The 19,121-nt window shown below is 42.5% G+C and overlaps 1 protein-coding gene across 1 annotated transcript in view; it reads right to left on the reverse strand.

Annotated features, from left to right (window-relative positions):
- The window catches only part of TARBP1 (TAR (HIV-1) RNA binding protein 1), a 36,239-nt gene extending 28,388 nt beyond the window's left edge, over positions 1 to 7,851 (reverse strand). The window contains exons 1-7 of the mRNA XM_035559108.1: positions 7,008 to 7,851; positions 6,678 to 6,775; positions 5,528 to 5,597; positions 4,551 to 4,699; positions 3,305 to 3,357; positions 1,368 to 1,465; positions 241 to 376 (exon numbers count right to left, since the gene is read on the reverse strand). Coding sequence (XP_035415001.1) covers positions 241 to 376; positions 1,368 to 1,465; positions 3,305 to 3,357; positions 4,551 to 4,699; positions 5,528 to 5,597; positions 6,678 to 6,775; positions 7,008 to 7,851 — 1,448 coding nt within the window. The remainder of the gene's footprint in view (positions 1 to 240; positions 377 to 1,367; positions 1,466 to 3,304; positions 3,358 to 4,550; positions 4,700 to 5,527; positions 5,598 to 6,677; positions 6,776 to 7,007) is intronic.
- Positions 7,852 to 19,121: the final 11,270 nt, after the last annotated feature.

A 19,121-nucleotide genomic window follows, 5' to 3' on the forward strand; every position in this document is an offset into this window, starting at 1 on the left:
GCAATGGCAAATGACTAAAATGTAAAACTAATTCTAAGTCACATAGTGATACAAATACTTTAGTTCTTGAATTGCATTCTTCTGCGATTTAGGTATAAAGGAGAGAGAACTTTCCTTTCTCATGTGCAACCATCACATCCTCCCAGAAGTAACAAACACGAACAAAATCCTGGCTCTCCAGATGTTCAGCATGTTTCCTTACAAGAAGCAGGAAAGAATGCAAGGCAGTACACATTTTACCTTAAAGCCTGAAGTCCATCAGTGCCGAGTACTTTACACGCAGGGATACACGCCAGAGCCATAGAAAGAAACAAGATGGGAACAGCACACCAATGCCGACTTGTCATCTTCTGAATAAACTTTAACAGGAAACTACCTTAAAATAAAAAGTAAACAAAATATAAACAAACCAGGTGTGATTTTCTGCTTTCCAATGCATTTAAATGACAAAGATCCCAGCAGGAGAACATTATGATGCACTCACATTGCACGTTTAAAATCATTTCTGAAAACTAAATGAATGACAAACGGTGTCTCCAAGTTGCTAATCACAGACCCCTGACTTTGTGATAAACAAAATACATGCCATAGGAAAGGGCAAAGAAATAACAGCAGCTATGGCACTACAAGCATGTAAGGTGTTTTCTACAACAATATGTACCTGTGAATAGAGTATATTGAATAGAGCTGGTTCTACCCTGATTTCATCCAATTAGACCATATATTAAATTCTGGTCTTTAAAAGGTTGCTCCTTTTCATCCTACACTACCACCAAAATTTGGGAGACATCCTAGAAATCTTCCTGTATCCAACCTGACAATAAAAAGAAAAAAAAAAAAAACACTCATTCAGCTTCTGCCTTAGGGCTTCAAAAGAAACAGAGTGCTAACTACACAGGTTGTGACCAAAAAGGTCTGGCAGATTGTTTGTTTTTATAAATCAACCTAACAAGCAAAAAACAACAACAACAACAACAGAAATAAAAGAACACCAATACAGAATAGTTCTAAAGATTTTACACAGCACAGCATTATTTAAACTGACAAAGAAAAAAGAATCTGCAAAAACTATTCATCTTCAGAACAACGTGTTGTGGTTATTTTTGTCTCTTTTTTAATAAAAAAATAAGTGCCCTCGAGTTTTCCTTAAAACAATTTTGTAACTTGTTACAGCAGCATCCCTCTAAGTCTCTGAAGAATTCTCTCTTCTCTGGGAACTTCACTGTCATAATGAGAACTACTCTTTTTCCCTCCTCAAGTAAAGTGGAAAAATTGGGGTAAATGCTTACATGGGATATGGAAAATGAGTCCACAGTTTTTATTTGGTTTCTTTATTTAAAAAAGATAAAGGTGATATTGAAACATACCTTTTTCTTCCTCTGGAAGAAGCATCAGGTAAGTAGCCAAAAAATTCTGCAGCCTCATTCCCAATGGAGGACAGGCTCCCATTAACTGACCTGGTGTCCTGTTGAGTTTTAAAACAGGAAATACACAACTGACATGTGAACAGCTACAAGTGGGACTGACCTTAAACCAGAACGGTTACTTCGCTGCAGAGACAGTTCCAACAGGCAACAGAGATGGAATGCATCAGCCTGCTCCCTCCACTTTGCCCAGCAGTCCAACAATAAATATAGAGAGGATGGGGAAGGTCACAACAATACAAATCTCCCTAGCCACCTACAAGGATGTGGTACAGCATCAGCAGACTCAGGCATTCAAGTATAGACTCAGGTAAAAGTTACTGGACTGGGAGTATCAAATGTTGAGCCCACAGAACGAAATGGCATTGTGGGTTCAACTTTGTGTCTGCACTCGCAGTATTCTACAGGCCTTCGGGCAAGCAGGTTACCAAAGCCTATGTAAGATGATCAGGGAATTCTCCAAACAATATGTAGTGGGGACGTGACAAGTCTGATCTGGAGAACAGTGAAGAAAAATTACCTATACAAGTGCAGTAGGGAGGAAGGATTTCTCCCTGAAACAGATTATAAAGTCAGTATAAACAAAACATCTGACTGGCACAAAAGACTACGTAAAGATGCAAAAATTTTCCCATGAGACAAATAGAGGTAAGCAAAATCATGTAAGAAGTCTCAAAATCCTCTCTATCAAGGATTAGCACGAGGCAGTTGTGAAATCGTAGTTTCCTTTCATATGGCTCGGCATGAACCCCCAGAACTTTGTATACTCTTGGTATAATCAAACACATACCCCTCCTCTACCTTCAGATATATCCCAACATGTTTCACTAGACACATAAAAGCTATGACAGAAGATTATAAAGCCTTAACCCGAACCTGTTCTAACATACATGCCCATACATGTTGCACACCAAATCACGCAGCATTTGCTTCAACTAACTTGAAGTGTACGCCCGTGCAAACCATACTGCAGCCAGCTAATTGAGGTGACAAACACAAAACTGCTGCAAGAGCCTGAAACAAAAGTCACGTGTCCTGTCACATTTAGATGAAACAACATACTCTGACTATGCTTACACAGGTATCCAGAGCAACCAAATCCAAACTGACCACTGGTTAAGTGACAACCATATTTCCCCCACACCTAAAGTGGGAAAATAATGTCAACTCTTCTAGCTGCCGAAAAAGGTCTGCCAGTCAAGGCTACTCCAACTGAGTTGGAGTTTCAGATTGTTAGCCAAACGTTCATCACCCAAGACATTTCATCTGGAATAAAGTGCATTCAGCACTTTACTTCCCATTCTTAGTACTTTCCATGCAACTCACACAAAGGATTGAAAGCCATCAGTACACTGAATATACTGCAACTCGTAACCCCTCCAACTTTTATCTGTTCGTTACGTATTTATACCCAAGGAGGCCACTGTCACCTCTTGAACTCTAACAATCTGCTACGAAAAATCTTTTATTTGCCAAAAGATAGTCATCCACTGGAGGAAAAAAAAATCTATCAGTTATGAATTTGCAACAGCTAGAGCAACCCCTCTATCTGTGCAAAAAGAAAAAGAGAAGATAAATATTTCAGAAAGTTTTTCATTAATCATATCTCACTTCATTTCCAAATTAGTATTTTAACACTTACGTGCTAAGTGGCACCTTTGGGCATCCCTATGTTGCTATCACTAGTATGAAACTGAACCTGCTTCATCTTACTCACAGCCACCCGTCTTTCCTGAGACGCTCCATCTGTCAGTGAATTTAGCGAACACTATTTATTTATTAATGTGTTTTCCTTTATCCAAAATTTTACTAACATGCTCAAACCACTATTGTTAGAATACATTTCCAATAATCAATACATTTAATAATCAGTGGCTTACCTACTATAAAGGGAACTTTCTGAGAGGGCATCCATTAACGGCCCGATAACAAACTGATAAAAAGAAAGAAGAACAATGGGTAAATGTACACTCACAAGGCACTGATACATAGAGACTAACCAGAATTATTCAACCTCACTTTAAAAGTAAAGAATCAGAAATTAGAGAACACTCTTGGCAATAACTATCAGTAGCAAAAGGAGTTGGAAACTAAAGAGAAGGGGGAGCAGGAGACTAAACAAGCAGAACAGTATTTTTCAATAGGTAAATTTCACAAAGCATTGTGAAAGATGCAGGCACATAAAACTTTTTGAGAAACAGATGGAGAATAGATGGTGTTCAGCATAAGAAGGGAAAAGATATTTAAACATGAAATAGAGGAAAGATTAGATGAAGAAGAAAGCAATAGAAAAGACTACTGAACTACTACTAAACCAGCAGTAGAAAGATTAAGGATTTTTTGTTTTAAAGGTTGACTGGATTTCAAGTTAATGATCAAGAAGCTAACTTAATTTGTATAAATCAGAAACATTAGACTTTGAGGGCAATATTCCTTCTATGAGGGGGAGAAAAAAGTAATGATAGTATAATATAGATCGCTTCTTACTAAGGTATAGGCTTGGGGTATCAACCCACGCATGTTACCATTTAAAAAAAAAAAAAAAGAGACTTAAAACTGACAATACATATACCCCATACATGGAATACACGTATGTGTATTTTTGAAGGGAGATGCAATAACATACTGATTATACTACAGACATATTCAAAATACCTTGCAGGGTTATCTAGCAATGGTTCTTCAAAATCACTTCTTGAACAGGAGACGCTGTGCACAGACCTAAAGTCTGTTGACCAAGTTTACCCAAAACTCTGTTCAACCCATTGATTTAATAATTTTGGAGAAGTTCAGGAGCTGTGGAAGTCTGAAGCATCAATCATTCCCCTGCTAATGTAACCCTTGATAAAAATTTCAATACATTGGGTGCTACATTTAATTAGAGAGCATTAGCTTCAAATATGTGAATGAATGACTGCATTTAAGAATCCATTTCCTGTAGCCTGGCCATTTTCCAATTAATTTTATATTTGACAACACTTACAAATATTGCCATCGCTCATGCAGCTAAGTAAGAGGGTATTTTTACAGAATGCACCTAATTCCATACTGACTCCATCAGTGTTAAGATATATATTAGAAGTTAAAACATCTGTTTGTTCTGGCAAGTAACAATAAAACCGTTACCTCTGAAAAACCACGAGAATTTGGAAGATGCTTTGTTTCATAAAGCTCTAAAAAATGAAGAATGCCTTCCTTTGTCAATGTCTTATTCTCACTCTCAAACATTCTTTTATAGATGCACATGTGCCACGATGGGTGAAACAACCAACAACCTGTTAAAAAAAAACAAATTCTTCTAAATTGACAAAAATGACAGTGACGCATTAATATACTCTTCATACAAATCTATGTTTTAAGGAAATTTATCAAACACACATACAATACACTGACATTCTGGATAACGTGACAGTCAATACACAACATACTTCAAAAATATTATTATAGCTGCTAGATTTATAAAAATACCCTACTAAATCTCCCATAGAAAACAAACAAAAAAAAAAAACAATAACATGGTTTCCAAAACCTGGAGTAAGTTTTAGTAGTTGCAAATGAAAACAGCTAACAAATCGAAAGGCATGTCCTTTTTCTTGCAAGTCTCCTTGTATTCACCTGCAACGCTGTCCTATTTACCATCTTTCTACTTTAGAAGTGTGGGAACTTTAAATTCTAACACCTCGCGCTAAGTAATTGGATGTGCTCCGTTTTGCCCTATAGAAGATCACGTTGCTGTTTCAGCACTCCTTTTATTTTTTCTCTCACCACTTCCACTGAGTTTTTTTCCTTCTACAGAGCTCTGCAATTGACTTGACTTGTAAGACCTACCCTAAGAATCTCTGGCTGCGTTTTGTTTTCTCATTAGCTCAAGCAAAACAAAACATAATAGGAAAGGACCATGTAGTTAGGTTTGCTGGCAGAGAAGAAAATACTTCATAATAAGATAAGCAATTTTGTCATATGCTAGGATTTCTTATTGCTGCATCTCTGAGCAGAGCGACACTGACTGTGAAAACTTAATAAAAAGCTGCTACTAGAACAAAGAAAAAAGTGAGACTTAATCGCCTAATACTTCAGAGATGCTTCAGAAAATTTTGTCTTACCTTTTTCCCCTGATATAGCATGCTCATATAAACTGTTTAGTTTTGGTAATACTGGCTTTATGACATGGATCTGAAATGCAAATCAGATACAATGTAAGTAGTCAGTTTACAATTTCAAATCTAAGAACTGGCACTTAGTCATGAGCTAGAACTTACTATCAACAGCATCAACATGGCAATTGACAATTAAACTGCATTTAAATAAACAAACATACTCTGCAATGCCTGTGCAACTGATCCAAGGACTTGGTATATAACAGCTAATCGTCCTCCAGAGATTAAGACGAATTGAAACTTCCATGCTACTGTATCATAAAAGTAATCCTTCCCAATAACCAACCCTTCTATTCATCACAATTACAGTGTGAACTTCTATTCATCACAATTACAGTGTGAAGCTTTCAAGTCAAACAGCACAAAACTCTACAGTTAAACATTTTGATAATTACTATTCTCTCAGTTACAGGACAATCATGCACAAATAATGCAAGATAAGTAAACTACAAAGAGGTAGTCACAACTAATTTATACCATGGAACTACAGAGGTTCTCAAGACAAAAGCAATTTTGTAGCAAGTACTTGTACCAAGTACACTGGTCTCGGAGTCAAACTCAAAATTATTTCCACCAAGGGGCACAAAGTGCTTTACTTGGAGACGTAGTGCCCTCTACTAAAAAGAAGTTACTGAGTGTAACAGCCTGATTTTTGCTGAGAAATGGGTTACCACACCGGGTAGCCCAATGGGTCATGCAATAAGCTGCAACCCAGGTTCTCCTTCCTTAGTTCAATGCACTGCCTTAACCAGATTTCAGAGATAGAGTTGTGAATGTATGCCAAACAAACTATGCTTGCTGTGTTTTAAATATTTAAAATTCAAAATAAAAATATTCCTGATAATGCTTAAATGCCTTCGATCACCAAAACTGGAAATGTTTTACCTTAATGAAATATTTATACTGTACGTGCCAGAAGTTAACGTATCGTGTATAAGCTGTCACAAGGACAAGGGACTGTGCACTTAGTCACATGGTCTAAACTTTTGGGCAGACCTGTGTGGTGCCAGGAGTTGGACCCGATGATCCTTATGGGTCCCTTCCAACTCGGGATATCCTATGGTTCTATGATTCTAAGGTTTTGAGGCGCCCTTACCTGGTTTCCCTCCAGAGTTTCCATCACCAAGATGTATGTCTCCCAGAACTGCAGAAGCGTTTCGTTCTCCTCAGCAGACCACCAGAACAGGCTGGGTTCTAAAGGCAACGCAGAGAGCTTGCTGAGACCGGGCTGCTCCACCATCCCTCCCACAAAAGCCCCTGCCCAGGACAGGCGATCACACTTGTTCCCTTCCCGAGTGTGCCCGCATGGGGGGACCAGGAGCCCCCAGTCCCTTGGGGGGGGGGGGGGGGGGGGGCCAGCAGGGCCGGGGCGCGATGCGGGGCCCTGTTTCCATTCCCTCCCTGCCTCCCTCCGTCTCCCCCTTACCGTCCCCGCCGTCCGTCGGGCAGCGCAGGCGGGCTCCCTGGCTCCCGCAGAGGTCCACGGCCCTCTTCAGCAGGTAGCGGGCCCTCCTCCGGCACAGCCCGTCCCTCTCGGTCAGCCCCTCCTGCACCAGCCGCCAGAAGCGGGGGCACAGCCTGGCGTCGAGCCCGGCCGCCGCCCCGCGGGGCAGCAGCGCGTCGCACAGGGCGCTCAGCGCCAGCAGCGCCCGCCCGGCCCGCGGGGGCCCCCCGCCGCCGCCGCCGCCGTCCCCCAGCAGCCCCTCCCAGACGCGGCCCAGCGCCGCGCCGTTGCCGCCCAGCGCCGGCAGCAGCCGCCCGGCCGCCAGCGCCGCCGCCGCCTCGGCCTCGCCCTCGTCCCGCAGCAGCGCCAGCGCCGCCGCCACGCTCCGCGCCACCAGCGCCGGCTCCTCCAGCCGCGGCGCCGCCGCCGCCAGCGCCTCCACCGCCGCCTCGGCGCCCGCCCCGCCGCCCGCCAGCTCGGCCAGGGCGTCGCGGGCCAGGCGAGCGGCCAGCGGCGCCCCGCAGAGCTGCACGCAGTGCCGCAGCGCGCCCCGCAGCGCCCGCCCCAGCCGCAGCCGCTCGGCGCACGCCGCCCCGGCGGCCCCTTCCCCGAGCCGCAGCAGCGGCCGGCAGCGCTCCAGCGCCACCTCCCAGGCGGCCCGCCGCAGCGCCTCGCCCGCCGCCTCGCCCTCGGCCGCCGCCAGGCGCTGCAGCAGCAGGCGCAGCGCCTCCGCACGCTCGGCCGACAGCGGCGCGCACACGGCCCGCAGCAGCGCGCAGGGGTCGCCGCCGCGGGCCAGCAGCGCGTCGGCCAGCACCACCTCCATGCCGCCGGCGGGGGGGCACAGCTCGGCTCGGCCCGGCTCGGCTCGGCACGGCGCCGCTGCGCAGGCGCGGCCCCGGAGGGGAGGGGAAGCGGGGCCGGGCCGCGGCGCCCCGCTGAGGGGGAGGGAGGGGCCGCCATGTTGGGGGGGACAGCCTGAGGAGTCGATGCCAGGGTGGATGGGGCCTTGGGCAGATGGGTTTGGTGGGAGGAGGCTGGAAGGAGGTCGGCTGTAAGGCCCCTTCCAACCAAACCGTGCTGTTCCAGTTTTAATGCACTAACTGTGGTGTTCTTCCATCGGTCGTGCTTGCTGTTGCCATCTATTCCAATAAATAAATAATTTTCTAGTTTCGAGACCTGACCCACGATCATGGACATGAAGCCTACCTGAGTGCCCTGCATCTGCCCCATAAAACACTTTCTAGTTTCAAGATCTGACCCACGGTCATGGCAATGAAGCCCACCTGAGTGCCCTGCATCTGCCCCAGGAAAACTGTAGGAGGTGTTCTAGGGCGCTGGCACCATGCTGTTAGCTCCTTAGCTGCATGCCAGCAGCTGGTGTGGGGACCAGGGCGGTTTGATGTAGCCAAAAGGGACAAAGGAAAGCAGGCTGATTTCCAGGGGGTGTAAATTCACTACACAGGATCCACAAGGCCTATGAAAAAAAAGATAGAAATTAGCACCTCGAAAATGGTCACAGACCACTCTCCAGGAAGATGTCACAGAGAGAGGCAAATGTGGAACCTGGTCCTGTGAAAGCAAAGGACAGCGAATTCCCTGCACAGTAGCACTAGGAAAGCATAGTTTCCGATGGATATGGGAGTTACCATGGCTAACTTCTCAGGCGTCTAATGAAAAAGAAAGGCCTCTTGAAGTTTTCCCTGTGAGCTCCCACTAGATCTTTTTCTCTAAATCACACAAGTATAGTCTCTCTCCTTTCCCTGGCTACCCACTTCCCCGATGCATTTTTGAAATTTGTGATCTTTGAGAGTCTACTGACTGCAAAAGAGCTGAAGCTTGTTATTGCAAGGGACCTATAGTGTGACTGACTGCCTATGAGATAAATTCCAGAAAAAGAAGGGGAAAAGGAGATATTTTAGACCTGCTAGTTAACGTGGTTTCTGTTTGCCTTCACATTCTGCATGTTTAGTTACATATAAAATACATAATCCAGAAAAAGCTTAAGAGAACAGCTCAAATTCATACATTTACTTAAATGTAAAGTAAAACATAGTGCTTTGTTTCACACACACAAAAACATTTTTTTTTTTTTCAGAGGAGGAATGACAGAATACATTAAATTACTAAATAGGATGCTTGCAGCTGAAATCTCTTTCATGCCATAATACATTTTGTCTGCTCTTCCAGTTGCTTTGATGTCTTTCTTCAGAAATTCTTCATTTCTTACTTGCAGCATGCAGTCAAGATGAATTGTGGGTGTTTCTTTCAGCAGGTCTGAATAAGTCCTGAAAAGGGGACATTTCTTTATTACAATCTACCTTCTCTTCTAGGCACCTATAGGACTTAACTGAATGAAGCATTAAAGGTCTGTACAACACGTAGTAATCAATACAATAAAATACTAGGTGCTTTGCTGGTCTCCATTATTGCCTGATTTCAGCCTTGCTATTATTTTTATGACAATGGGGTGCCAATTCTAAAGTCCTATTACATCAACTTAAACATCAGCATTTAAATTTGGACTGGTTTACTACAGATCATTTTATCAGACAAAAAGAAGTGGGTGAGAAATTATGCCCGTGGGAGATTATAGACGGGGGAGCATCTGAGCAGAATGTGATGCAGAAAGATAAAGGGAAAAAAAGAAAAAAAAAAACACAGAAAGGTGGTTATGGAGTTAAGAGAACAAAAAGGAACACTAGGGATCATCAAAAGGAAATGTTTTTCCCTTGGCTGGTGCTGCACGCAGCAGAAAGGCACTCTTTAGTACCTAACAACCTAGTCGGTACATATGTAGCAAGCCTTACACTCACTATTAGCAGTATGTTAACAATAGTAACAGTAGTGGTGGTTCTGCCACATGCCAGGAGAAGGTTCCACAAATTTTATACATCAGTAGACAGTCCGTGAACATGATGACTTTTCCACAGTCTGAGCTCAATAATTCTGCTGTATGTTGGGGATTGTCCAAAATCCTCTTCCAAGAAGCAGTGTTTTGTAATTTTCAGGTGGCAAGAGCCACAGCATTCACACCCCCACCCCACACTCCTTAATGCTCAGAACCCTGAATTTGTGCCTTCCAGCTTTATATTCCCAACACGTAGCCCTACCTCACCAAACACCATGTCCCGTTCTGTTTTCCCCACCTCCTAATCCTATTCCTTCCCACCCTTATTCCCAAGACAGCCCTGCTCCTGGGCCCCAGCCTGCCAGTTGCAGGCACCTCTGGGATCCCAAACCCTTTTCACCCTTCAACGCTTTTCACTTAATGTACCAACCCAGGGACTCAGAGCATCCCACCCCTGCTGATCCCTCTGCACTTTTATTTAGAAGATGTTCTGTAGTTCCTGACCTATCCAGGTGCCCTCCAGCCTAAACATATTGCCTAGATCAAAAGCTGAAATACTTTGGTTGGCTTTCATTTGTTTGTTGGTTGGTTGTATTTTGTTGTGCTGTTTGTTTTCTAAACAGGACAGCCTGCAGCTCTTTTCTTTACCTCTGCCACATGAGGTATCCACCCTCATTCAGATTAATCTGCTTTGGAAACCTGGGACTGAGAGGTATTACCTGAAACATCAAAACCAGTCCACAACGGCAGCAGCCAGCCCTGAAATAAAGGGCCAGTCTGAACGTGTCCTTGTCACAGGCCCCTACTATCTATAGGCCACAAAACGCTTCTCAACACCCCGTAACAGATGAAGGGCTTACTGCACTCTCCTCTCCCTTAAGTGGATTGTCCGTGCCATTTAATACTATTACTCAGCCTCTGGGAGGCAGGACAGAGATGAGAAATGCATATTAGTGTTGATTCACATCTGAACTGTCTAACATGGCCTTTGATGATGATTAGGGTTTCCAGCACATGGCACCTAGCTGACCAAGCTCAGGCTGATTTTACAACTCACATGTTTAACAACTATAGTTTACTGGATTTCAGTATTTTTTTTATCTTTTTCTTTTTTCAGTAATTTGTAATACTATACCTATTTAGCAATACAAGAGGACTAAGGTTCCTTCCTCATGCCCCTAGTTAAAAAATCAGTGCCCCGGTTAAGTGCACACTCTTTTAGTCAACTGGATCCGTGTTCTGATGTAAATATTTCCCCTGTAATCACACAACTGGGCAATTCTGTGTGAGGAACAGTCCAGTGATGACCATTCCAGCACTCAGTTATATTGGAAAAGGGTCATGGACAAAATTACAGTATAAACTACAGACAGTTATTTAAAAGTTTTGGAAATCCCCATGTACAATTCTAGAAAGCCACTGCTGAGCTGAGCCACCATGATAGATTATTAGAGCAAGGCCACACAGATGTCTTTTAAAAAGTTTAGTTTTGATGGTGATTTTGGATCACATAAAATATCTCCCTTCTCGTGCAGAAAGATAGTCTTGTACCATCACCTGCACATTTCCAGGTAATTGTGCACAGTTCATAACGTGCAGTGGGTTTCATTCACAAACATGAGTGAAGGCTTCCTAATCTCTGCAGAACAGCAGATGGTGCTGTTGTCACTGACAAGTGCCTTCCAGTTTATTTTCTGGAGAAAAGAAAGTATGTGACCATGGAGAAAAAGAAAGGAAAGGAAAGGAAAAGAAAAAAGTATAGGAGAAGAAGATAACTGCCATTTCCTGGATTTTTAACTAGTGAAAGTAAGAAATTCAAAGAGAAGAATGATAAATGCACAGAAAATCAAAAGGGCTATCTAAAAGAGAGACCAGATCTGTAATTTTCAAGAGGTGCTAGTACAGAGGAAGGTGTAAAAGCAATTAGGAGAGGCAGAGAGGCAGCACAGGCTGTATTCTGGATCTTCCCTTCCCCATTGCTTTCAGGACACCCTGAACTCTGATGAGGAAGGTGCCAAACACTGGCAGTTCCCCACTGACTTTATAAGGAGCTATTGTCACCTGGAAGTGTATCTCAAGCCAAGCATTTGAAATCAGAGACATTGAAAAACCCTGAGAATTTTCAAAAAATAGTTTTAAATATTTGAGTGGGGAAGGAGGAAGAGCAGAATGAGGCAGGTAATGAGAAGCTGTGACTGCAGAACCAGCCCTCTTGCACTCAGTGATGGACCGCATGCTTTCAGCTTTATCTGGGCTGTGCTGCACAGCTACCTTTATTATCTGTTCTAGCAAGAAAAGGAGCATGAAGGAAGAATGGTCAGAAGGTACCTGATAAAACAGATAATGCACAACAAAAAGAAACAGAAAGGTATCTTTAGGACAGCAGTGGTAGTATTGCGCAGTGACATTACCCACACCTGGGTAAGAGATGTTCAGTCTGAAGTCCTTCTTTGAGCAGGATGGCTACATTCATCAGAAACACACTGCTATCTGTGTGCTCTTTAGGATGTTTGCTATAAAAATAAAGTTGCTGTTCCAACACTAAACATCCTTCCCTCAGAAGCACATTTAAAGGCAGCGGGTGAAAAGCAGTTGAGTCCAATTGAACGTTCCTGGTGATGGGAATTCACAAATAGGTACTATGTGGATTGTCACTAGGAGCTATAGGGAGGAAGTTAAACTGGTAAATCTCTAGTTATACTGAATGCAGTGGAATGGTCTCGGAAAGATGAATTAGGAGAAAGAATTAGATGTAATCCTTTGCCATCTGTCCTTATTTTGCTAACCTACTTGACAGGGCACTGCTGAAATCTGCAGTCGTTTTTCATCTGCTTCACATAGCTGAAGATCATTTGCTGTACAGACTGGAATCAAAAATCTTCCCAGTCACAACCTGCTTTCCCATTTGTTGGCCCTGTTTATTTTTTATTTTTTATTTTTATTAAAAATAAAGTTTAGGACTTTCCATTCAGCTGTAGGCTACACCGTTCATTTTCAACCTCTCCCCTTTGCTAGGACGCTGAGCCAGATGGTAAAGCTTAAATAGATTTTACTATTGGCTCAATAGAGAAGTAAAAGGGCTGTTAAAATGTACATAATCCATCCTTCTCCAGCTTTCAGCCCAGAAAGTATGTATAGGTGTGGAAGAAATGTGACAATTGACCAAATGTCCATATGGCACCACATAGTTTCTCTGTGACAGCCTTTGTCTCCAGGTCTTCATCCAGCAAATCATGTAAACATGAGCTTATTCTAAGTACATGCCTGAGTATTTTGCTGTTCTGGATTTTAGTGTACAGGGGATTCTATTGATAATGAACCGGATAAGAGGATCCGTGGTAGTGGGGAAAATACTCTGTGACTCCTGTATGAATATCTACCAGCTGCAACCCTGGGAGCCTTTAGTCTTTTTAAATGCCTGGTGATATTACTGGGAGTAGAGCCTTACTACAGGAAGGCGGATTAAAACAATCCCAGATATAACCAAATCACAAAAACCAATACAGTTCTCACTTAGTTCAGTGAGAACAGAGCAAAATGCCAGTTTATTCTGGGGAAGGAAGAAAGGAGGAAGGGGAGGGCACAGAGAGGGAGGGAGGAAGCTTCCACTTTGCTTCCAACTCCTAGGTATTTTTCTTTGCAGAGGTGAAGGTTTGCAAAGTGTTATCTTTTCCAAATGCATGGTATGAAGAGTTTTTTAGGGCCTTGGCTTAAGAAGATGCAGCATGGGTGAATAGCTTTTCTGTGGTGAGCTAAAGCAAATCTGCTATCCCTTCTGGGAGAACAGACATAACCTGCTACATACACAGAAGTTATCTTAGATTTTCAGATTAGTGGAGAAATTGGTCAGGCACTGGTTGAAAGCAAGATTATTTCATGTTTGGGCGTGGGAAGTTTGGGCGTGAAAGACCCACACCACTGCTGCCTTCCATCTCCAACAGTCCTTTACATCACCATAAAGCAAAGGAAAAAGGTTTTTAAATATCCTCCCTCATCTTCCATAGTATTTTAGGTTAGGCTTAACTAACCTCACAAGGAAAAGGCAATAGGCACTTGTTTCAAGATGTAGTCTCCACATTTTGAATTGCGCATTTGACTTCAGAGAACTTTTTTTTAAGTCTATTTTGAATTTTCCATACTAAAAATAAAGACAGAACAACTCATCGGTTTAGCTGAGAACAGCAACTTTGAAAGCATTAGGCAAGAAGAAGCTCTGGTGTTTTGAAAGCAGCTCCTAATGCTGTTGTCTTTAATGGGGATGGCTAATCCTCTCTGTTTTCTCATATTCCCAGTGATTCTCTCTAAGTGGAAGCTTGCCAGTTATTCTGCAAAACTCCTGACTCACTCCAACATCATTTAGGGCCTTCTTAATTGATTGCAGGATATCTTCAAAGTCAGAGGAGGGCTCTCGTTTGATGCCGTAAAAGCTTTTCCAAGAGGCTACAATCTCTTCAGTTTTTGCAAGGAGCTTTAAAGATAGCGGGATCAAAGGAGAAACCCCCAGATCAGCTCATTTGTAGAAATACAACTCTTTTACAACCTCCTTATAAAGGCAGTGGGTTTTGTTTTATTTTTGAACTTGGCCTTGCAGGTCTAATTTTTCCTGTCCTATATACAGGAATAATAAAAAAGAGGCATTTAGCTTATTGCCACAACATTTCTTCTTTACTTCATCCCTTAAATCTTGGGCATGTAAAGAGTGATGCTGGTGGTCTTCTACACATCTAAGAGGTCCTCCATTAGAGTCCATTCAAAGCATCTTATAGACAGTAATGTGTGAAGCTTCAAAGCACACTACCGAGGCATTTATTACTACGTTTTTACACTCAGGAAGATGTACCACAATAATTACACAACTTGAAAACCCAAATAACTAGTCATCAGTATTTGGACAGTAGAAACACTGCAATGGGACCCAGCATTCGGGAGCTGAATGTACTTCTGCAAGTATGGCTCTCTTCCAGTAGCTGCCCAAAAATGGAGGCATCCAAAATAACTATCCATCTTTGAGAATCTTGACCTTAAAATCTTTTCTTGCCCCTCCACATCCTGCCATGATAGCTAATTAGTTCTCTTTTTTTATTCAGTGTCACATAAATCTTGAAAATTCCCACTGTAGAGGCATAGCGCTATATTGTAAAAAGAAAAAAAGAAAAAAGGAAAATGGAGATGGCGTTTTCCAGAAGCGTTTAACCTTAGCCTAGTTTCCTTCTGGTTTCCATTGAAATTACTGCATAAATAAATGCTGAGCAAAGCTTTGCAGTTCTTTGGAGATCTCACTTTTTTTTTTTTTTAGTGGAAAACAATTTTATAATACATAGTCACATTGGAGTTATGTTTGTAAGCCCACCCTAGAGATCTCTGACAGTTCTGCACCAGCTGTGCTTTAAAAAAAAATGTTTTTTTTTTTTACAGATCCTGGTGTAGATTTTTTCCTTACAAAAACATGTTGAAAACAAAAGCCACAGAGGAAACGCCTGCCTTTTGGTTAGCTCTGCAAGCATGTTCTCAGGCAATCTGTAGTGTCTGCTCTAGACTCAGTGTCATTACCAGGCTGAAACCAATGTTTCTTTCCTTTTTCTGATACAGCCCCCTCATGTATCAAACTGTCCTGAACACCAGTGCTGATGCATCACTTTTGACACTGAATTTTGACACTGAACTAGTTCCATATTCTGGACTGTAAGGCAAACTAAAATGTGCTGCTACTCTGAAAAACGAGTCTAAAAATAGTGTTGGGATGTGTGCATGGATGGCTGTGTATGGAAGGGGAATTTAGCATTTCTCATCTCTTGATAATTTTATGTATATGTATGCAGTTTATATTAAATAAATACTTTCCTCACCTAAACACCATTGAGGCAAGTTCATTCTGGACCCTTAAGAAAAGGAATGTTTGTGTAGCTGTTCATGTGTGCATCACTCCCATAAAAATGTAAGAGATGCTTGGTTAGTCACTGCTTATGCTGTGAAGTCCAAGCCAAAATCCTGTTCATGCTGGTGTGGAGTACTACAGACTTAAGAAAGAGTCATTTAGAAATAGGGCGCAACCAACTTTTGTCTGTAAAATGTTATATATAATATACATATATATGAAAGAAAAATACCTACAGATGATTATTATTTTTTTTTTACTCATGACAACAGACTAAACCTTTCCTTTCTCTAAAAAAATACCTTCATAGCTGGCCATAATTTTGGTAAGATATGACATTCCATTAAAACTTAGCAATACTTTTTCACTCAGCCATTCATTTGGGACTTTGTTAGCAGCAAATCAGACCTGAGAAATGAGGGAAAAATAAGATTAAAATAAGTAATCATGTCCTTAAAAAATAAAAATAATAATAATAATTAAAAAAAATATCTCTGAATTTTAATTCCTGCAATAATGCAATAACAGAGAAAATCCAGCAGATGGTGGAAGGAGACCACAGTGTGAAAGAAGTGCCGAGCATTTTCTCCAGCTATGGATGTGAGCCCTTCAAGGAAGTCCCTGTCATTATTCATAACGCACTGTCAGTGCTTAAAACAGAAATAGGACCAGAATTGTTTAGACCATGCACGTTGTGTCTAAAAACGTAGATGGTGTCACGTAAGACTGATTTTGACTTACACGGTAAAGACAAATATATTCTAAGTGGTGTATCTATATATTCTAATAATATATTCTAAATCTTAGGCTTTGTTTTAAAGCCAATTGACATCAGTGACAGTACAAAATTACTTAACTAATACACATGCTGGTGGCTGCTTTTATCCTGTGCCTAACAGTTGTTGAGGATGGAGTGTATTTTGTCTTTTTTTTTTTTTCCAAGCATTTTGATTTATTGTTCAGCTGGTAGCTGATGATCATACCTGCATTACCGAAAGCTGTAGCAGAGGGAAAAGACATTACACTTGCAGACCATATTTCCTCCGTGAGTGACAAGCCCCTGCAGAGCTCCCTATCTGAAGCAGCTTCCTGCCAGTGACAACCGAGAAGCCAGGAATATGTCTGCTGTAATCCTAAGAGATGTACGTTGGGGGGCTGACATCTTCTTTTATCTGCTTCATTCTCTAAATATTATCTCTCTCTAACTTCTGTGCCTTGCTTGTGGCATATCAAGATAGATATCAAACAGCTGAGAGATGATCCAGATCAGCAGCATCCTGAATTTTCTGTGTAGCGGATCAATTCTTACAAAAACCAGCAGCAGTGCAGGGTGTTGCTGCAATTTCGGAGGTACTTTCAGTGATTAGAATAGGCTTCAGAAATACCTGGACAGAAATGTAGGCAATGGGGAATGCCTGCATGTCTTGTTCCGGAGAAGCATAGTATGAGAGGAGGCACAGCAGCAGTGTCGGTGTGACACACCGCTTCCTATCTGCAGTTCTGGCACCTAAATCTGCCATCCCACAAGCACCTCAAGCACTCCTTGGCCTTAGCAGAAGGCCCATAAAAACTCATTCTCCAAATAGTTCTCAAACACCTGAGACTATTTTATTGCAGCAGGCTGGAAATAAAGCTGATAGGAGCTTAGGCCCTTTTCTGATTAGCGGCTGTCCTGTCATTTTTCCAGGGGAGCACACATCTGAGCTACTCCAAGTGGGCTTATTTTGGTCGATACTTTTTGCAGACCTAGTGGTAGTAGCTGGTGGATGCCCTTTGCTCATGCCTGAAGAGATTGCCATTGGTACACCACCTTCTACACCCTTCAGAGATGTAAAAGTGCACATTTACATGCATTTATACAGAGCACTTCTGAGGTCTCCCACGACCGTCAGGTAGGTCACTCATCCTGCCCTTTGCAGCAGGCAGGGAAAGCTGCAGTGCCAACCTGATGTGTACCATTGGACATGCTTAGCACCTGTCTCATTATATAAATAACATACATCTTTTATTTTTCATTTCTTTTGGGAGCAAAGATATCAAGAAAATAGTTTGCATCCCAGAACATGGTATGTCCAGAGGAAATAGTCTGATACAAACGCTTTCTCCCGGTGGTAGTTCTGGGAGGTCTTTATTTCATCACTTATAGGAGGCTTTGGCTTTCACTTGCTTCTTCTGTTTGTCTGTGATTCCTTTCATCACCGATAGCCACATTAATGATGCCAGTGCTCAAGGTGTCAGAAGATGTAAGCAGACTGAGCTGGGCTTTCTGTGCAATTGTTTCTCTGTTCAAGAACAGATATGCTGTGTATTTTCTTCATGTCTGTTGGCATTAGGAAAATTTCAAGAATGCTAAGTGCTGATTTGACTTTGCCATTTGGTGGCGATGCTGTGGTGATGATTCAAGTGAGTGAATCCGAGGATGGCTTGCAAGCAAATAGATCTGTATTCCCACTGCATGTGATGCTCTCCCTGACACAGAAACTCAATGCTTTAAACACATCCAGTGACCAGCAGTCTGAGCGGCAGCCCACAGTAACCAGATCTGGGGGGAGAAGAGGCATTCCTATTCTCCCCACGGACAGTGGGGAAGGCAGTGTGTTTCCACTGCTTCTTTGCTAGTTGCCCCATACAGGCCACAACAGACCATTAGGCTGTGGATACTCTGTCATATTTGACCAAGACAGAGTGTTACTGGCTCTCTGTAGACAGGCCAGACCCAGACAAGAGCTGGGCAATTCACAAAGAACGTATCAATTCCCTGCAATCTGGGTGTTATGTTTTCCTGTACATTCAGCCTGTCTCCACAGATCCAATACTCTTGAAAAAAGGTACATTTTCCCCTGCTTTCTGGCCTTCAGATAGAGAAACGTAAGTGACCACATGATTCGATCCTGGATTTCTTCCAAATCTTTCAAGTGGTGAGCTTGGCTTGACTGGGGCTTTCTGTGTCTTTATATTGTTTCTGTCAGGCCTACATTCAGCTGCTGTATTTTTGGGCTGTGTACAGTGGCAGCTATATCCATAATAGCCTTTTCCTTGGTTTTGGATACCTAAAAGTGTAGCGTGAATATTCCAGAGGCATGTGCTGAAGCTGATGTGGGGCTTCCAGCAGCAACCTCAAATGCTCGCCAATAGTTTATGATCACTCTCTGCTCAAGTGGTTTCTTATTCATCACTATCCTGATGACACTTTCCACTTGTAGATAATATTGAAAGATTTAGCTTCTCTGTTTGGATGTATCTCTGCGTTTTGCAGGAGGTACTGAACTCGAGATACAGGTCAGCAAGGAGAACCTGTCTTTTTCTTCAGCATAGCATGCCTCATTAGCAATGTGTTACATATCTGCCTCTTTATTAAAGGTGGGGTAAT

The sequence above is a fragment of the Cygnus atratus genome, chromosome 3 (genome assembly GCF_013377495.2).
Source record: "Cygnus atratus isolate AKBS03 ecotype Queensland, Australia chromosome 3, CAtr_DNAZoo_HiC_assembly, whole genome shotgun sequence".
Lineage (NCBI taxonomy): Eukaryota > Metazoa > Chordata > Aves > Anseriformes > Anatidae > Cygnus > Cygnus atratus.